At 47.7% G+C, this 20,342-nt stretch overlaps 1 protein-coding gene across 4 annotated transcripts in view; it reads right to left on the bottom strand.

The window, feature by feature from the left end:
* The window catches only part of snu (ABC-type transporter snustorr), a 56,137-nt gene that overhangs the window by 16,703 nt on the left and 19,092 nt on the right, over positions 1 to 20,342 (bottom strand). Inside the window, exons 1-3 of one of the 4 annotated variants that reach the window (XM_075873028.1) lie at positions 16,978 to 17,077; positions 4,307 to 4,515; positions 2,381 to 3,337 (exon numbers count right to left, since the gene is read on the bottom strand). In XM_075873028.1, the coding sequence (XP_075729143.1) occupies positions 2,381 to 3,337; positions 4,307 to 4,470 (1,121 nt within the window). In that variant the 5' untranslated portion in view covers positions 4,471 to 4,515; positions 16,978 to 17,077. Of the gene's footprint in view, positions 1 to 2,380; positions 3,338 to 4,306; positions 4,516 to 15,409; positions 15,613 to 16,977; positions 17,078 to 20,342 lie in introns of those variants that run through there. The other 3 variants (XM_075873029.1, XM_037415368.2, XM_075873027.1) reach the window with 3 other exon arrangements.

Raw genomic sequence — 20,342 nt, 5'->3', positions numbered from 1 at the left:
TTGTAAATGCCACTCCTAGCCATAAGCGATGAAGAAGGGTGGCTTCTCTTCGGTCGAGTCCAGTGGGCATGCGGAGAGCCATCAAAGAGGACAGGTGGTGTTGACGATTCGTATCGATGCTTGGTGGGCACCATAGTGAAAACGTGATTTCACGCGCAAGTCGTCGAAGATTACTGGCAGCATCAATCCTCGAAAGTGGTATGGCTTCTCGTGTTCCTTCAAGGGCTGCCCGCGCGGCAGTATCGGCATGTTCGTTCCCTATGATGCCGCAGTGACTTGGCAGCCATTGAAGCGTCATTCTCTGGATTCCCAGAGAATGCAAACGCACAAGGGGGATAAAGTTAGGTGGGCCGATAAGATAAACGCCAAGCCTGCGTGGGAAGCAAGCACAGTCACAGCGAAAGCTGGTAGAGCAGCCTGTCAGAGTCTTTTACAAACACTCTTTGGGTAATTGCTGCCACTTTCTGTGTACCCGCTACGCCATAAATAGTTTCTGTGTGATCGGCCATCATTCACAATGCTATCCTTCGCCATTCTTCGGAAAAGCGTGGTATCCGCTACACACTTGCTAGGAATTTTGTACATTTTTTTTATTCAGTGGCTGACGACGAAGAAGGTTTATGCTTGAGGTGGGTACGCGCTGCTGATGATGGTGACGTATACTACACCTTGGAAATGTTCTCGGAGCGACATCAAAAAGAACGCTATTGAGTTTTTTATACTTCAATATCGAATAGTCGGATGACGGCAAAGCTGTTCACAGACGGTAGACGTTAATGTAGGAAACCGTACGTATATCTCGGAATAAAGAACCAGAGGAACTGGCATAGCGTACTTCTTGCGCAGCGACTCGTACACGATCGGGGCATTATTTTACACAACTGGGTGTTGAAGCAGCGTACACAACACGTGCGTCCTTTGATTCACTCATCTTGCCTAGCTATAACAGATTTGCATATGGCTGGTAAAAAGCAGCAATAAGACAACCGTGTTAATGTATACAAAACTATTGACGGGACCCTATGCACTGCCTTGTGTGTTACAGCAATGAGCCAGACAGGCTCTGTATAAATGTGTAAGCGACACTACATTAGAAAGCAAATAAACATACTCAAGAATCATCAGAACGCCACAACACACAACAGGGCGAGAAAGTCGCATATTGCAGACAAAGTACACATAAAAAATAAAGTTAAAGCAGCTAGGGTGGCAATGAAAGGTGGAGTTCACTCACACTCACTCGAGAAATATATTTCGCGCTTCGGGCTCACTCAGACTCAGGCGCACCAATATATTCCTCAAACGGAGTTACTCAGGCTCAAGATCACCAAATTTTCACTCATTAGGATACACGGCTCGACCTGAGTAAGCGAGTCGACTCGCGAGCGAGTTTGCCGACCTGAAACAAGCGCGGAGCAGGGAGGTCTTGCTTCTCTGTGTCTTTTTCCCTTCATAGTTTTCTGTCTTCCATGTTCCTTCTGTGTTTCGTCCTTGTTTATTTATGGCTGTTTCTATATCTGCTTCTTTCTAGCTGTTTATATCCTTCCTTCTTTCCTTTCTATTTCTCGATTCCCCTCTTCAGTCTGTATATTTCTTGGTCTTTGCATGCTTTGTTCTCTCCCTTAATTCCCATACCATTTGCTATGAATAATAAACAAGACTATGTTATGTTCTGCTGGCGTGAATGAATAGCCGAGCGGTTACAATACTCACCTAAGGATCGTGCGTGCGTGGGTTCAAATTCAGGCTCGCTAAGAAGTTATTGTCGCCAAAAATTTGCCTTTCTGTCCCTTATCTCTACGTACTCGTCTTGTCACCCATGAAAGTTATTGCATCCCATGCCGGACAGGTCGGCACAAATGTTCAGGGTGCGAAGCAGAGGACGAAGAGCAAGAAGATAACGTGTGCAGCTAATGATCCGTCGACGTGAATGCCGTAACGAAAATCTCAACTCCGCTGTAACAGTAAGCTTTTGAAAACCCAAGTTGACAGGATTTCGTGAAAGCACAGCAAACCACTACACGAAGACGGGATGTCGTCTTTAAGGACAAACACGCCAATAGCAGTGAGAAATCAGTAACGAATTATTTTCAACACTACGGCCAGCTGGCAGCCTGTACCGCCGTGACACTGAGCTGGTGCCTTTGCAAATAGAAAGCCAACCACAACTAAGAACTTGCGCTTTCATTTAATGTTCCAATATATCAGGCATCTACAGGTGTCCCAAACACTCATTGCCTACTGGTTTACGAATCCCAGTTGCGTGAAAACATTAGTTCGAAGCGATCGCCGACTTCAACCTGAATTGGAATTACCTGTTGGGCAAGATGTTTATCTGTACATGGACGCCTAGCCAAACAGACATGCAAATTTAACTCACGGCAAGTTCCTGTGCAGCCTGGTCAGGGACTTTGCCACGAGCGCCCACGTCCGGAACCAGGAGTCCAGGAAGGGCTCCTTCTTTCGCACAGCGTGCTTGTCGCTTAACTCCTGCGCCGTCATCGCGGATAGCTGTTCCACGCTGGCACTGTTGCGTTGCACCAGGTGGGTCATAGAGTTGGAAGTCAGGGTCTCTTTGCTCGCAGCGATGTTCGCCAGCGTCTTGCCGTTGGCAGTCTCGACTGAAGGTGGGGCCGGGACGTCACCGTTCTCGGCCTGCTGCTGCTGGATGGCGTGTCCGCCGTTGTGGTTGTGGTGGTTGTTGTTGTCGGCCATGCACAGCTTGAGGAAGACGTCCTCGAGCGTCAGCATGCCGTGCTGCTTCATTAGGTCGTCGGGCACCGCCTGTGCAAGGATTCGACCCTGACGCATGAGACCCACGAGGTTCGCCAGCCGGGCCTCCTCGATGTAGTGGGTCGTGATGATGACACTGATGGACTCGCGGTGTGTCAGGGTGACCAGGTAGTGCCATATGCTCTGCCGCAGCAGGGGGTCCACGCCCACCGTCGGCTCGTCCAGTATGAGCAGCGGTGGCCGGTGAATCAGGGCGGCCGCAAGGCTGACTCGTCGCTTCTGTCCGCCGCTAAGGTTCTTCACCAGCCGGGTCTTTTCGGGCAGTCCGAGGAAGCGCACGAGAAAAGCGGTGCGCTCTTTGAGCACGTCCCTTCTTATCCTGAACAGCCGGCCGAAGTATGTGAGCGTCTCGATTATGGAGAACTCCGGGTAGAGAGTCAGCTCCTGTGGCATGTAGCCCACGCCGGGCCCAGGTATGTAGCTGCCCGGCTGGCCCGGCTTGTGGCCGAACACGTGAACGCTGCCTTGCCGGGGTTTTAACCGACCCACAATGCATCGCAGGAGAGTGGTCTTGCCGCAGCCACTCGGTCCAAGCAGTCCGTATCTGCGATTAAGGAGAAAGAAACGTGGTCTTTATTACTCTCGCGTAAAAGCGGAAGCCGACGGGTGGCATTTTACAATTTCAATCAACCGTAAATGAACAAGATCAGCTCATGAACCATGAAGTACACTGAAGTTCAGTTCCCGTTTTAGCGTGCGGGAAAAAAGACGTACGTAATTCATCGCTTCGTGACATCTTTCTTGGTAAAGTGCACTAGTTTTTGCAGACTAAGTCTATTGGTATGTTTACAAAAAATATTCAGTTATAAACTAAATGCTCTACCGAATGCGCCAAAATTTTACCTGCTTATTTATGAATGCTCAAGAATAACACTATATAGCACAGATTACAATAAAAAAATGGGTGCCATATATGGCGCCTTTAAGGCACTGGACGAATTTTCTATTGCCGTCAGAAACGAAGTTTCCAGCTTTGTCCTGAGTACCGTGAGTGCTTCTATCAGGGCTTGATGTTTGAAGGAGAGTGTTGACAAAAGCGGCAAATCTTTGCAGATACAGATCAAGCGTCATCACAGACATGTCTATTCACAATCTTGCACACGAACCGGTGTGAACTTCTCACTCGGGACACCAGTCACGCAAGATATCTACAAGCGAATTAAACTTCACTGAAGAACATACGAACAGTTATGGCTCATGGCCTCCTGTATAAAGGTGTTCATACAATCTGTTAAGTCGGTGTGTGCGACTGTTCGGTAAATGATGCTGTATTAGGAGGAGTACTATGGAAATGGAAAGGGAGTTGAAACGTGAAAGTAAACATTTCAGTTGTAGCCCAAACTGCGTTAATAATGCATGATACAGTTATGCCTCGAAACAGTTATAGTGGATCCGTTTCACGAATTAATAGGTCATCTTTAATAGGTCATTAGTAAGACATCTTTTCACGACATTACGCGTGACGCGATCGTTCGCGAGCACACAGGCGACGCACGTGAGCGGAAAAACTCACATCTTGCCCTCGGGCAGGCTGAGGTCGATGCCCATGAGCGTCTCGACTGCGCTCTTGCCGCGGCCGTAGGAGACGCGCAGTCCTCGGACGTCGACGACCAGCCTGGACGGGGAAGACGTGGCGTTGCCGAACGCCGGCTTGCCGTTGGACGCCAGCACCGGCATGGCAGCACCGAGCTTGCCGTTGGCCGCTCCGGGGGGCGTCGGGAACTGCACAGAAGAGGCATGGCAGCCGTTGGCAGCACAGTGGAGACTCCGTATCCGGGCCTCGGGTAGGATCCTGGAAGGCGCATCTAGAGCGTGGCGGCTGGACGCGGCGGCGCGTCCCTTGACGGGCCGGTCCGAGCGGTGGTGGTGGTAGCCGCGTTGCAGCCGGCCGCCCGAGTGCATGCTAGGCCAGGCCCGGCTCGCCACTGAACTAATGACCCAGAAGCCCCGCCGAGGGGTCTGTACGGGACCCGCGAGGGGGGACGCCTCCTCCCCGCGCTCCGAGACGCCTCCCGAGGCATCATTCCCCTCGCTCGCTGCGCCGCTAGGCTACATTCCGTTGCGGGCCGTTAGAACAGCTGGAGGAGCTCGCACTTCGCCGAGACCGCGAGCGACACGCGGTGGTGTTCAGCGGCGCGTCTTCGTCGTGCGACGGTGCGGTGTTTCGCCGGCGCAACTTCGTTTCCCATTTCATTGCAGGCCGTGCTTCCTTTTTTTTAATGCGAAAAGCGACGTCTTGCCCGAGTGCTAACCGCATTTTCAAAATTCAGCTGACAGTGTCCTGGTGTCAGCGACGACGTTCTGAGGAGGCTTCGCGAGATGGGAGTCGTGTTATCGGCGTATGAGTTTTCGGAGGCCTGCGGGACAGTCTGGACATTTGAGGTATGGAAGGAACCGACCTCAGATTTACTATAGAAGGAAGCGGTCTCGTATTTTGCAACCAGCCATGCGCCACGTGTCCCGATCGGAAGGTGACTGCCAGAAGTGCGCAAATGCCATTTTGCTGAGCACACTGCGGCATGTTATGTTGTGATATATGGCGAGGTGAAACAGATTTTCATTGTGCTAATAGCTGGCGCAAATGTGACGCATGGACACACATAATTATAATATATATATATATATATATATATATATATATATATATATATATATATATATATATATATATATATATATATATCACTGCAGATGCAGCGACATTGAAGCGGCTGACAAAGCTTCCTAATTAACTTTTTAATTAAAACAAAAATACCGCAGGCCATGACAATCTACGGCATATTCAATTCTAGAAGCAACACATGTACGCAATTTGACATATTCATTATCAAATGTTAAGGCCGACATCGAAAATGACAGGGGCGCGCAAGAAACGAACCTACTGTGTTGCGTCAGAACAGAACTACCCTTGACCACGAAGTTGTGAAATGTGAATCATGGCTTAAGCATATCTGATCAGGTAAGACGCTAAATCCGCTGAGATGCACAAGCATAGTCTATTCGTTGAGTATGGTGTGTACAAATGCTTATTTGTTGCATTCTTAACTCTACTAAACAGGCGCAAGAAACTCCCGTCTGCAAGGTGAAGCATCGGAGGGGCTGCCCCCGAGATTTACCGAGACAGAAATGGTGGGAATCACGGAGTGCTGGGCGAGTTGGTGATTCATCTTAACTGAGTTGCGTGAAAAAAAAAATTGAAGTACAAAAGGAAGACACCTGAACGCAGCACTAACAACTGAAACTTGGGGCTTCTAGAAAAGTTGCCTCAGCCGGATGTAACTTAATGGAGGGTTTCGCGACACATGAATCACCAGCTTTGTTGATGAAATGCGCCTCTTCAATTTCCCGTGCCTTAGCTCCCCATGCCTTAGCCGGTTTCCCACCGCTATTTCTCTGTGGGAACCAATTAGGTCTTTGAATACATTTTCTGGTGTGCTTACGTAAAAAAACTATTGGATCTACAGTTTTCACGCATAATAGCGACACACTCGTGTGGACAAAAGAAAATAAAATTTTAGGAATTTATGGTAACGTACTGTACAGCGGGATCATGAGACCCGCATGAGCGGGGAACGCTGGAGTAAATTAGACCACCCGTTGTTCTTTAACGTGCAGACAAAATGAAGCATACTGCACGTGCATATGCGCCTTGACCTGCTTTGAATGCAGCCACCGTTGAGGGAGTCGAACCTGGAACCTCTTGACTCAGGAGTGTTTCGCCATGATCAATAACTGAGCAAGTTCACTCGCGCGGTATGACCACTGCGCAAATAGCAAGCGTTCACACAAACATACAAAACAACGAAAAATGAAGTTTGCAAAAGTTTACAGTTGAATAACTGTCATTCCCGATACAGCATTCTTCTGACTCCAATGTTCACAATCATGTTCCAGTGACACATTCAGCTTGGTATTTGACACGGTTTCGTACCCACTTGGTATTTGACACGGTTTCGTACCCGAGTATTTGATCTGCTATGATGCGGGATAAAAACAGGTTTCGATAACGTGCAGAAGCGTAAGTATTTGCCGTACTGAACTTGCGAGACCCCATGATCGACAGTTCACATAAACAAACGGACGAGGGTAATTTCAGCATACTAATACTTCCCTACCCTACGTAATGGAACATCACTGCAGATGCATGTTTCCACGTCACGGCAGATAGTCGAACCTGTAGGCAAGCATTCCTAAAATAAAGCGTGCAAACAGGTAGAGAATGAGGCAACACAAACACAGTGTCAATCTTGTTTTCCGTCGTAGTGCGCTCTATCAGTTGCTTGTGTTGCCTTGTGTGCTCCTCTCGTATCCGTCTTCACATGCATTACTTGTTTTGAGAGCGAGACTTATAAAGCTCGAGTTAAAAGGACGGGTGTCCACAGATGACCCTCCGCGCTTATGAGCCGCGCCCACCGACGGAGACAGTACGCAAGGCCGCAGCGTAGTTTTCCGGCGTGGCGTGAGCCGAGTACGCGCTTCTAGACCGCGGGTACCAGCGTTGCACGCGAGTGTCTGGTGCCGGAGTTTGGACATTTTTTCAAGGTCTGTGTTATAGGCTGCGGATCGACTGTGCTTTGTCTATATGCCAAGGAGAGACCTAGCATCAGCCAAGAAGGCCACATTTCAGCCCCTCAAATCAGCCAGCGTCGCTGTTTTTAAGCTTTTCATGGCTATTGTAAACTTTTCTTATTCAATTTAAAAAAATGAATAGTTGGACAGATCGCATTGATTTCATTGATTTATACGCGGGGTTTAACGTCCCAAAACTACCGTAAGATTGTCAGACGCCGTAGTGGAAAGCTCCGGAAACGAGTTCCTCAACGTTCACCCTTATCTCGGCAGACGGGCCTACATAATTCTCGCCCTCTATCGAACATGCAGCCACCACAGCCGAAATTCGATCCCGCGACCTACGGGTCAGCAGCCGAGTACATTAGACACTAGACCATCGCCGCGGGGCTAATTGGACAGACATGTGCCTATATAGTGCCTCTATGGCCATTGAACACTTAGCCAATGAAATACACTATAAATAAAAAGGGCACAAGATTCAGCTTAGTCAAACAGCACATCAGACACAAGTAGTCAAGCATGAGTCTGGTTTGGTAAAGTAAGTTCACAGTGTACGTGTCCAAAACAAGATATTCTGTATGGCTTGACAAGCAGCAGGAAAACATACAATGAATCATTACGCATAACATCAAATGCATGTTGGTACACCTTCTGGACATATTGTAAATGTTATGCATGTACGTTTTATTACTTTATCATGAAATTAAAAAAAACGGCGCATCATGATTTCAAACACACACGCACAAAAAAAAAACATCCCAATGTGATTTCTGATCAAGGCGTATTTCATTAACGCATGGGTTAATATGATTTGATTGATATGTGGGGTTTAACGTCCCAAAACCACCATATGATTATGAGAGACGCCGTAGTGGAGGGCTCCGGAAATTTCGACCACCTGGGGTTCTATAACGTGCACCCAAATCTGAGCACACGGGCCTACAACATTTCCGCCTCCATCGGAAATGCAGCCGCCACAGCCGGGATTTGATCCCGCGACTTGCGGGTCAGCAGCCGAATACCTTAACCACTAAACCACCGTGGCGGGGCACGCATGGGTTAATAAAAAATGCTTTATTTTTTTCCTGTTTTTTTATGGGGGGGGGGGGGGAGCGAATCGCGGGTGTCGGCTATGGGTGGCCTCAAAACAGCGTAATTTCTGCCCGTCGGCAATCCACCTGAAACGAAGTTCTCTGCCTTTTATTTTTTTTTATCATCCCAGCAATCGCGGAATGTGCTTTGCCTCGTTTGCCTTTTCTGGAAAGCGAGATGTGCCGTTGTCAGATAGGAAATAGACGCAGTGGCCGCAGGCACTTTTTCCCATTCTTGCACGCTCTCTCGCTGGTGCAGTGCACTGCTCCGTCGAGGAAGTGACTGATCCGCTGCTCGATGCTGAGAGAGAGAGAGAGTACCGTTTTTTGCAAGAGAAAAACCGGTCAGGTGGCCAGTCCTCGCCTCTACGAAGAACCAAAAAAAGAGGCGAGGTACTCTCACCCTCCTGTTCGGTAGCTTTCTGCCTATATGCTCCTCTCCCTCGGCGCTGCTTCAGTGGTGACCTCAGGCATGCGCTCTGGTTTCGCCGAGTACAATGACGTCACAAAGGCATCGGAGTTGCTTTCGCGACCTGATGTCGACGCACAGCGCTCTTCCGGCCAGATTTTCGCCTGGGGCCTCCGTTTTAGAGGCCTTTTGGTTTTTGTCTTTCCAGTCAGATGAAGAGGGAGAAGGCCAGTGTAGCGCTTTCGCCGAATTCTCGCCCCTAAGGTCACGTGGGCGTGGCCAGAGCGGGAAACATCGACTCAAATCTCCTGTGTTTGTGGCGTTCCGTTGATCGTCTCTGTCGTCACGAGAGTGCCGCCTTTGAATCGAATAGGAGTAACCAGTTAGTAAATCGATCGAACGACAAAAGAGAATGCCCATCTCAGCTTGCTAGCTGATAATATGAGCGAGTCTGTATATGCGATGTACCTGGCCGAGAAAAAAAAAAAAGCATCTTAGAATTAGTGATGAAAGCCGAATGGAAGTTTTGTTTCGTTTCTTTTTCCTTCCTCCTCTATTTTTTTCCCGCTTTGTTCTTTTTTCAATTTATTTCTATTCTTTCCTAACATTCTTTCTATACTTTACCTTTTTCTGTTTATCGCTTGCCCTTTTTTTTTCAGTTTTACGGGCTGCTAAAGTGCTCTGCACTTATTGTCACCATCAAGGCACTCGAAGAACAAGAGTAAGAAGACTTCTATTTGGCGTGAGCGAGCGCTACAGCTGGCTATCCTATATGTCATTTTGCCTGCATTTCGCTAAGCGACGATGACAGCGTACGACAGCCCCGCATGCTAAAGCAGCTCGATCGCGGCTTGACTGCACCGCAGCGTACAACCATGGCACTACGGTGCACCACAGAATTCATAAGCGACGGAAGCAGTTTACATGCGCGAAAGCGCCCTGGCCTTCGCGCTACACCACAATGCAACAGCTTGCTTCCACAGGAACTTGCCGGTGGCACTTCTTGTAGCAGTGACGTCTGACTCCCGCTGTCGCATATCAATGCTCGAGCCATCATCATCATCAGCAAGACAAAGACCTCCCCTATGTTCCACCTGTCAACTTGGTCCTGTGCTTGCTGTTGCCACTTTATACCGCAAACTTCCTATAATCTGATCGGCCCACCTAACTACCTGTCTCCCCCTAACCTGCTCTCCTTCTCTTGGAATACAGCCAGTTACCCTTAATGACCAGCGATTATCCAGCCTACGCGCTCATGTCCATTTCTTCTTGATTTCAGCTATCATATCCTTAACCTCCGTTTCTTCCCTGACACACTCTGCTCTCTTCTTGTCCCTTATAGAGTTATACAAATAGTTTTCCTTTCCATTGCTCGCTGCGTCGTCCTCAACTTAAGTTGAACGCTCTTTGTAATCATCCAGGTTTCTGCTCCGTTGGTAAGTACCAGTAAGATGCGTCTGTTATATATTTTACTCTTGAGGGATAGTGGCAATCTACAATTCATGATTTTAGAATGTTTGCCGAATGTGCTTCACACCATTCTTATTCTTCTATTTACTTCATTCTCGTGGTTCGGCTCCGCGGTTATACTGACTGTCCTAAGTATACATTCTCTTTTACAACTTCAAGTACTCAACACTCGAGTACTTCAATGCTCGAGTACTGTGCAATTATTGTGATTAAATAGATGCGGCCATCTTGGATATATGAAGTCATGCTGCCACTGTGCATTTCTCTGCACTTTGAATTGATTCACCGAATGTGCCCCTGCTTTATCGCACAATCTAGCGAATAGATGACGCCGCTGTTGCATCACGTCAAACTTCGGCCAAGTGCGCGATAGTTTGTGCCACATATCTGGCAACGATATGCCGCCGTTGTAATCGAGGCTGCTTTAACCTAACAAAACAGTCGGGCAATCACTAGAGTACAGTGATCCTTTCTGCACTTATCAGAACACAGATGTCAAGAGTGCTTGCTATAAATATTGACGAATCCAAATCGCCATCATTTCGACTAATGGGCCTACAATCACCTTGAAGAAGGGGAGCCATTACAGATGGTTTAACAGAGCAATGACATGGACTAGTTGCTACACGTTTATAATAAAATGCGCTTAGCCTGGCATTAGATGAAAGGACTAAAATATCTCCTTTCGCGTTGGTGGGTGGCTACGTTTGTGCACGCCACTTGTTTACGTCATCTTGCCGTGAAAAGAGAAGCAGATACATTGCTAATTGGATGAACTGAATCCTCTACATAATCAGTATGTCTTGACTTCAGTGTGCTGCGTGTGACTGTAACCAATCACTTTGATGATGGTACTGCGATGTTCGACGGATCTTTTGGCGTGCTGCACTCAATGAGTAAAGTCAAGATAACTCTTTCTTTTCCCAAAACGAATACAGCCAGAAAATAGTTGTGTACACGCTTGAAAACTATGATTTTATTCTTTTCATGTGAAAATGGGACGTGATTGACAGCAAAGTAAGTAAATATTGAATTACATGCTAATTACAAGTAATACCCGAAACTCACGCAAAGTAACGCATTACTTCATTTTCTTTCTTGGAAAGAAACATTGAGTGACTTCAATTATGATAAAATAATAATGAGATCTAACAAACAACCAAGCCAAGGAAAGTATAGGGGTTGTTAATAGAATTATAATACAAATGTGAAGAAAGAAAAAAAAAGTGGATGAAAAGATTATTGGCCGTGGACAGGGTCCAAACCTGCGGCCTTCGAATAACGCGCTCGATGCTCTTATAACTGAGCTAGCACGGCTTTAATCTCACGTCCACGTTACGGGTTATATATGTGCATTAAACGTGGGAGCGTCAGTCAGCGCCGCCAGTAGCCATGATGGCAAGTGTGGAACACTTTTTGCCAGTTTGGCGTTGCGTAGAAAGAAAAGGAAGCGAAGAGGGAGGTAGAGGAAGGAAATGCAGGAAGGTCTACCAAGCGAGCGTCCGGTCTTCTATCCTAGACCACCAGGGGAAGGGGATTGGGGGATGAAAAGAGAAAGAAAGAACAGAACATAAAACAACACTTGATCTCGACAGCTGCGTGTGTCAGTAGTGGACGCAAGACTTTAGGCGTATCACGTTCCCTAGTAGATCGTCGGTTCACGGTGCCTACTGAAGGCTTGCAAGCACTGGACGTAGAACATCCAGTACCTATTGTACGGCCTCAGTGTGGGGTGATTTCAGCCTGCCAACGAACACACGAAGTGCGTCTAACTTATTGAAGAACTATTTGGATAGGTTTGTCTTCTGCCAATGCCGAGGTGCGCTGTGAATCCACAGTACGTGATCTCATTGCGAGTTGGCAGCTGACCAATGCTATGTGAATTATGCGCAGAGCACTGTGCTATGTGAATTCGACACACATTCGGAGACAGCGCATCATAATTCGCACCTGCAGGAAATATGGACGAATAAGTGGACGTACTATGGGCGTCAAATGATTCTCGAACATCGTTCACAACGATATATAGAGAACGCCCTCTAGTCATTCTTATTGACAGGAGCGTGCATCCAGAGTGGCTTCACATCGATTGCAAATGCTTGTCGCTGTTGGAGTTTGATTTGACGCTGATAGTACGTCGCGCCAGTATATATAGGCCCACTTGTTCTTTCAGTCATTGTCACACGAAGTGCACTTGAACATAAACATTATTTGGGTTGCCCTAACGTCATCGAAACATGGTCTCACGAGAACGTTATGAGTGCATCGCTCGCGGTTTTTGTCATTCTGTGACATATATAGGTCAAATAAGTTTCGGGCACATGTTTATCACATTGAAGCAGGTTAACCGCGGCAGTGAATTCTCTACATTGGCGTCATTGTAGGCATCATGGCGCAGGGCCAGTACGCCAAGCAACTGCGTAGTCACAGCGCACAAGCTGCCAATTGGAAGAGTACTCGTACCCATGGTACATCGCAATGTTGGATCATAATATGCCTCCATCTGCGTTGAGGTCTTCCAATGTGACCTGACGCCTATCATACCGGAACTTTTGCTGGATCATCGCCGACAGAAACGTACTTGAAATCCATTGTGTGAAAGGCGCGACAAGTGGGTGTCTTAGTTTTGATTTCGCTCGAAGCGCTGACTAAAATTCCCAGGCTTATATGCACCTATATAAAACTTGAAGTGGATGACCTCCACTGTATTACAGTTAGCAAAGCATCAGGCGCGTACGTGAAGGTCGCAGGTTCGGTTCCTGCCAGCAAGCCATCTATCCGACGATTTTCTCGCTTCGTATTTACATTGCATAATTAGTACTGATAACATACCTTTGTCATTGTCTACGGTTAGTACTTATGTCCATCGAACCTAGTCTTGTAATTCTAGAAGTATTAAAGGAGCACTATTACCCAATCGTGAGCTGTGGAACGGCTGACGTTATTTCTCACAAGCATCATTTAGACTATTTGGGTAAGACATATGGGTGCCGCAATTTCGGGCTGTCCTGACGTTTTTTTTGTTTTTGTGTATCGCGTCGTTAACTAATACGCCATGAAACATTGTATGCACCAGCCGAACACTCTTCTTGCATATGCGTCTACCGTAACGTATAGTTGTTGAACATGCAAAATACAAATGTTTACAGCCCAATACGGTGGCGCACAAACGCATCCGTAAAGTAGTATACGTGTGCTAAGTGGGAATTACTTGGGATGGGTTGCTACAATGTCACGTGTATCAAACAGTGCACTGCACAAACATAGGCCTTTAGATATGTACAAAGATAGAACGACATAGGCATAAACTTGGAAGAACAGTTTTCGTAAAGTACAAAGAAATTCGAAATCATTCAGACTCACCAAAAATGTATATTTTGCCCTGAGAACTCACTCGGACTAACTGAAATTTTCCTCAACTTGACTCACTTAGACTCAATCTCACCAACATGTCGCTCATCCGGACTCACTCAGGCTTAAACGACTTGATCTGAAGCTGAGTGAGGTCGACTCATGGGGTATAAACTGTCTTTAACGCCAATATCCCTCATAAGCGATGCTATACGATACGTCTTCAAGCACGAGTTATCTGTGGTAGAAATTTACTAAAGACGTTTTTATCAAACATGTGACTGACACAAGATATTTCTATCGAGAACGTTCCGTGAAAAAGTTTGGGGAGGTAAAGGGCATGAAAACCCCTGCCCGCTACCCCCCCCCCCCCCCCCGAAAAAAAAAAGCTGGCGTCTTCGATCAATAAACATTGAGATGGCGCAGGAAGACCAGTGCGTTGGTTGAGATATGGGTGAATAGACGAGTGTAAACGTAAGCGGACATAAGGCTGATATACTGATAAGCGAATAGATAGGAGCCCGTACAAATGCGCGAATATACGTGAATTGCGACACAGTAAAACCAATAGTATTGGCAGGAAGAAGGGAGCCCTTGGTAAAGCACCGTCATAGACTTGTGAACTCACAGCTAGACGGGATGATTGCTTAAGCTTGAGTGCACCGCAGTTTATAAGTAATCAGGTCTTGCTACAGACAAACGCTTGAACTGCTTCTCATGAATTGGGCACCAATGTTTTGGAAGACTTGGCCTACACACGTTCGCGACTGAAGAACTTCACATACTGCCTCCCGGAATAAACTGCGCGCGGGCGAATACAAGTCCTGCAATTCGCGCCCGAAGGAAGTGCATGCACACTGCTCGTATACCGCCAGTACGCAATGAATTCGTTACTTTCCTTCCGCAAGTGTATATCGTCCTCTATAACTAAAGTAGGGTCAGCGTTGATTAGCAGTTACTGCGAAACATTTACTCATACTTTCAAAAGCAAGCTATCTAAATTATTATCCCCTAAACAGCCGCAGACATTGCAATTTCGCACTTGGTTGGCCATAGCTAGTAGCTATGCCGTAACCGTCCGTCGAAAATCAGCACACAGTGCATGGAGAAGGAATGAGAAAGGGAACAGAGGCGAGTGCTGATGAATGGGTCATCAACGAGATGAATTACCAACGAGATGGATTACCAACAAGACGTATTATCAACCAGCCTAATCTCAAGCTTCGTTTCAGTAAACTGCCGGCGACACGAGGTCAATTCAATTTCCCGCGTAGAACACAGTCTCCCCAAGAAGTTCCTGTCATCTTGTGCGCCCCCGAGTGAGACTTGCTGCGTATATTCACGACGCAAGCTACAATAAGAATTGTTGTAGTCTTACGGCGCAAAATCATGATATGTTTACGAGGAATTCCGTATAGTGGAGGGCTCCGAAAATGTCGAGCTGTTGTGGTTGTTTAACGCGCTAAGTACACGGGCCTTTTCGACCCCGTCAAAATGCGGCCTCCGGGATCCCGCGACTTGCGGGTCAGCGGTCGAGCACCAAAACCCCGGCGGGTGGCGTAAACTGCGAGAGTTGCGCTCGCTCTCGTGATTCTACAAGCTTGTTAAGATCGTGAACACTCGCGTCCACTTCCAATGGGTGCCGCACAAGACGTACAAAGGATAAATAACCCCAACTAATTTATGGAGAAATAATTGTGTAGCTTTAGGCGGGTTCCTTTACCTGCACTGGATCACCCACGACGTTAGTCCAGCTGGCCATCTTTGTGCTCGCCTAGAAGCGGTGGCGTCCGACGGTCGTCAGACCAGGGTGCGACAAGCTCAGACTAGGGGCGGGGGCGGTCCTCGCCGCACGACCATCCAAGCGGGACTACTGTGGAAGCGAAGGCGGCCGGTGCGGTGTCCGGCCGCGGAATGACGGTACATGCACGTGGTGGGGCGAAAAGAAAACACGTGGTTTTGGTCCGAGAAGGAAGGTGGGGGGCGGGGTAATTTGCGTTTCTCTCTTACTCTTGAATTGCGATTACGTTAGTTAAGGGTGCGAGTGCGCATGCTTGAACCCGGAAACAAGTAGGAGAGGAGGTTTTCAGTTAATGCCGAAAATGAGTGGGGTATAGAACCGGATACCGATAACGGAAACATATCCGCAGGGCATAGCCAGCGGGTTGAATGAGGCAGCGTCACAAAACAACTGTTCGGCGAGTGGGGACCGGGGTCTCAGATGGATGGCAGCGGCGTAGCCTAAGTGGAAGGAGGGGGTGTTAAACCCCCTCCCTCCCGAAAATTTCCAGTTTTGCTTGTGTATATGTACACGCACGCATACCACATGCACGAATATGCATAACGTATGGTTGACCCCCCCCCCCCCCCCCCCCGAAAAAAATTCTGGCTCCACCTTTGATGGATGGGACAGTGCTATCGTGACTAAGCGCTCTATTTTCGAGGAAGGCGAACATGGCAAATCGATGGCAGCGCTTCAGATAAACAGGAGAAAAGAAAGAAACAGAGGCCGTCTAAAATTCAATAACGAAACATGCAAGCGTTGTATTCTGTTCCGTGTATGTTTGTTTATTGTATAACGCGCTGTTTTGGACGTTCATAAAGTATCGCCCAGCTCAAATATAACGCACTCGTGAAACGCAGGCACATTCCTTCTTCGGTCTCATGGATCTCAACTTGAGAACATGGTGAACAATACGTATTGTGTGAGTCATGCACAAGAAGAAAGGGGAAAAAAAAAACTTCTGGAGAGACTCGAGAACTTGCACACCGAGCTGGGGCGTCTGCGGGCAGCCCTGACGCATACCTCGAGAGCGATGCGGAAGTGGACGTTGGGGGATCGCAAGCATTTTCAGACACACCACACAACACTACAGATAAAACAGATCCAAATATCCACCACCCCACGACAAACGAAACAGGAGGTTGCCTGAAGACGGTCATAGACTCACACGTGCCCGAACCCAGTGATCCTTTGTTTATGTTATCCTGCCATTTATACATCTAAAGACTGTAAAGCGTGTGGGGCAAAAGCGGCGCTGCAGCACATGCTACAGCACCGGTAGCAAGCAGCAGATCCCTACGAATCGTGTTGGCATGACAGTCTCGAACCGCGAGGTGCGATACGAGGCGGCTCTACTCAGCCACGACCTCGCCGATCAACTGTGGGCCGTCCGGCACGCCCAGGAAGCCGCCCGTGTCCAAGGACTCGAAGCCGTCACCTAGGCTGGCTGCTTAGTCGCCCCACCCCACTAAATACCACCGGACATTCTCAATAAAGTTTTTACTTACTCACTTCGGAGAGGTCCTCGCTGTGCTTAACGTGGGCTAGAATTTGCGTGTGTCTGACTTGGTAAATTTTAGTAAAGTGTCGTATCTGACACCGGATATCTCTAGTTTTTTTTTTCCTTCCAGTTATCAGCCGATAAGTACGTATCTTTTAGCTCGTCTCGTTCTGTCTTGATTTGAGCGCGTCGTGACTCAGATGGTTTTCAACAAGGCTGATAAGAAATATATGATAAAGAAATCTCACAAACACGGCTACTAAAAAAAAAGAAAGAGAAGAGCAAAGGAAATGTCACCTTTTAATAAAAAATGGTAGGTCAGCCTGACGTGTACTGTTTTGTTGTATCACTGTCAGGACGAATGCAAAAAAAAAAAAAACATTCCTCTCGGCATTCTCGGATTTCTTAGAAGGACCAAAGTAGGGACTAGTTGGGTGTGCATATTTGACACTCGCGACCCGCTGTTTGGACACGAAGAAAGAACAGCCATGGCCTTGAAATTTTAAGGGCGCTCACACAAGCGATCGTTAAGGTACGACTGGTTTGGCCGACACACTTGCGACCATATACGACGAGGATATACGCAATACACAACATCGTAGGCAATTGGTGTGACAAAAAATAATAATCTGAGTGTGACACAATCCTTTAATAAATATTACCTAGCTGTTAAGGGCTTCGAACTTCTGCGCATCGATATAAGTCAGTTGGGTGTCATGCTATAAGTAGCGGTGGTGTAGCATCCATAACTTTGTGGAAGTAGCGCATGTGTATGTATGGGGTCCTTAAAAATATATCGTCCGTGTTTTCTGTGCACATTTACCCCGGTATTCTAGAACGTCCCTTCACTCTACGCTTCACCTTTACTTGAGAAAACTGATGGGAGCGCCTTCTCGAGGCAGGGAAAATCACTGCATATCAGCGATAATCTTCTGCGATTCTTGAGTAGCGCAGCGTCATCTTCAGCCGCGCGGTGGCGCAGTGCTCAATCCTGTCAAGTGAAGGCTGAAAGTCGAGTCGAGGAGCGTTTGTGAATACGGGGGTTAGTTTCACAAAAACCGCGTAAATCATAAGCCTATACAGCACGCTTACCATTGGACTTGTCCAAACACTTCTGTGGCCCGGGATTTTCTCAAAATGATTCAGGGAATTTCGTCTGCACAGACTTTGCGCGGTTAGCGAAGAATTGGTATCGCTTGAGCAGATGGCGCTCTTGCATCAATAACCCGCCACGGTGGCCCAGTGGTCATTGTGATCGACTTCTATCCCGAAGGTCGCGGGATCGAATCCCGGCGACGGTGACCGCATTTTCGATGGAAGCAGAAATGATTGAGGCTCGTCTCTGCAGATTCAGGTGCTCGTTAAGAAACGCCAGAGGGCCGATTATTTCGGAGCCCTCTTCGAAGGCGTCTCTCATAACTATACTCTGGTTTTTTGGACGTGCTTCTTCAACAGTTCGTAGTATCAACTGACAGCCCCGCCGCGGTGGTCTAGTGGCAAAGGTACTCGTCTGCTGGCCCGCAGGTCGCGGGATCGAATCCCGGCTGCGGCTGCTGCATTTTCGATGGAGGCGGAAATGTCGTAGTACCGTGTGCTCTGATTTGGGTGCTCGTTAATGAACCCCAGGTGGTCGAAATCTCCGGAGCCCTCCACTACGGCGTCTTTCATAATCATGTGGTGGTTTTGTGACGTTAAACCCCACAAATCAAATCAAGTATCAGCTGGTAACTCAATATGGTGAACTTGTTTTGACTGGTCAAGTCATCTATGTTGTGCACATTTTTGGAGTCACTTCGAAAGCTTCCGTTTTCACACGCTCCTTATCAATATGACTCTGTTAAGAGCCTTCACCGTGGCGACCACATGCTGCGTAGCTACCAGTGCGCTACGGTGATAAGCCAAGTTTCGTTGCATTAAGTGATTTTTCTTTCTTTTTTTTCCTGGGAAAATAAGGGTTAAACGACGCATTTGAAAAACAAAACAAAAATAACATATGTTTGTTTGGGAAAGTAAACGAAACAGTTGATAGTCTATTGGCTTGTGTTTCTGCGCACTTTGAAAGCGACTATCCTCGATTCGTAAAGATCACACAAGAAGTATACATTATCTACAATGTGGGCCTTTCGTGGGCGAAAAAGCAAAGGCGCCGACCGACTAAATTTTCCGTAGCGACGAAATTTGTCCTATCTAGAGTCCGTGGTGGCGCTCGTGAGGGGCGCTCAGTGGAACGGGCTGTTGTCACATGCGGCCGCTCATCAGCAGCACGTCCTTCGAGTGGTTGTGGGTGCACGTTCGGGGAAAATGACCTGCTTCGGCAGCCGACGTTCAACGAGCGAGAAACGTGGTCGTCGTTGTCGCGAATCTCGTCTATACGCGGCGAGCATAGTGTCCTGCGCAATGTATTGATACGGCTGCGAATCCTGGCACCCTCGTCGTCTACCGAAGCTGGCGTTACAATCGATTACGACACCGACGGTGACTCCCGTTCAACGCAAAAACGGGCGCCTAAAAATGGCAGCTATTCGGCCTGTCATTGCTCAAAATGCAAATGCGCTCGTTAACTCTTTGCAATAAGGCTTCTACAGAGTTTCTACAGACTTCCTAACCAATGCGCATGTGAGAAGCTTACAGGCTCCCTCTAATAATACAACAATTTTATGCGTCCATGCCCCTCTCCCTCATTTGCTCAGTCTTAAAAGAAGTTCAAATATGTCTACCATTATCGTGTCTGCCTTTCTTTTACATTTAATATTACTTCAATACTTTAATCGCAACAGCATATTCGCAATACTCGCGCTTACAATAAGTTTTAACCTCTAGGTGCGTGCTTCAATGAAGGTGTAATTGAAGTAATGGAAGTATATCGTCGAAGCAGGGAACATGACCGAAAGTAAGAAAAAAAAATGATTTGGCGCACCTGCCTGCACACTGTAAAGACACACTGTGCACACTGCCTGCACACTGCACACTGTGCAGTGTGCGGAGTGGTTCTTGAGAGAAAGGAAGAGAAAAGTGAGCCCCGTTATTGTCTGCTTCAGTGAGCGACACCGCCACAGAGCTCACAAAGGGATGGGGGTAAGGAGGGATAAAAGGGTAGAGGTAAAAGTATAGGAAAGAGGAAGAAGAAGCAACAACAAACTGAGGGGATAGAAGAGACAGGAAAGATGGAAAAACGGTCACTGGAGTCCGAGGACGGGGTACACTTGCGAGAGATGGTGTCGGCGTCTGTAGATGGCGTAGAGCAGGACCAGTAAATCAGAGCTGCGCTGTCGTCGAAGGTCGTCGGCGACAGGAGATGACGTAGGACGAGCCCAGTCGGCCAGCGCTACGATGACGCCGAAGGTCGCGAGCGCGCGGAGCGCGCGGGCGCAC

Source organism: Rhipicephalus microplus, chromosome 9 (assembly GCF_043290135.1).
Source record: "Rhipicephalus microplus isolate Deutch F79 chromosome 9, USDA_Rmic, whole genome shotgun sequence".
NCBI classification, from domain to species: Eukaryota; Metazoa; Arthropoda; class Arachnida; order Ixodida; family Ixodidae; genus Rhipicephalus; species Rhipicephalus microplus.
This window is presented reverse-complemented; position numbering and strand designations above follow the sequence as displayed.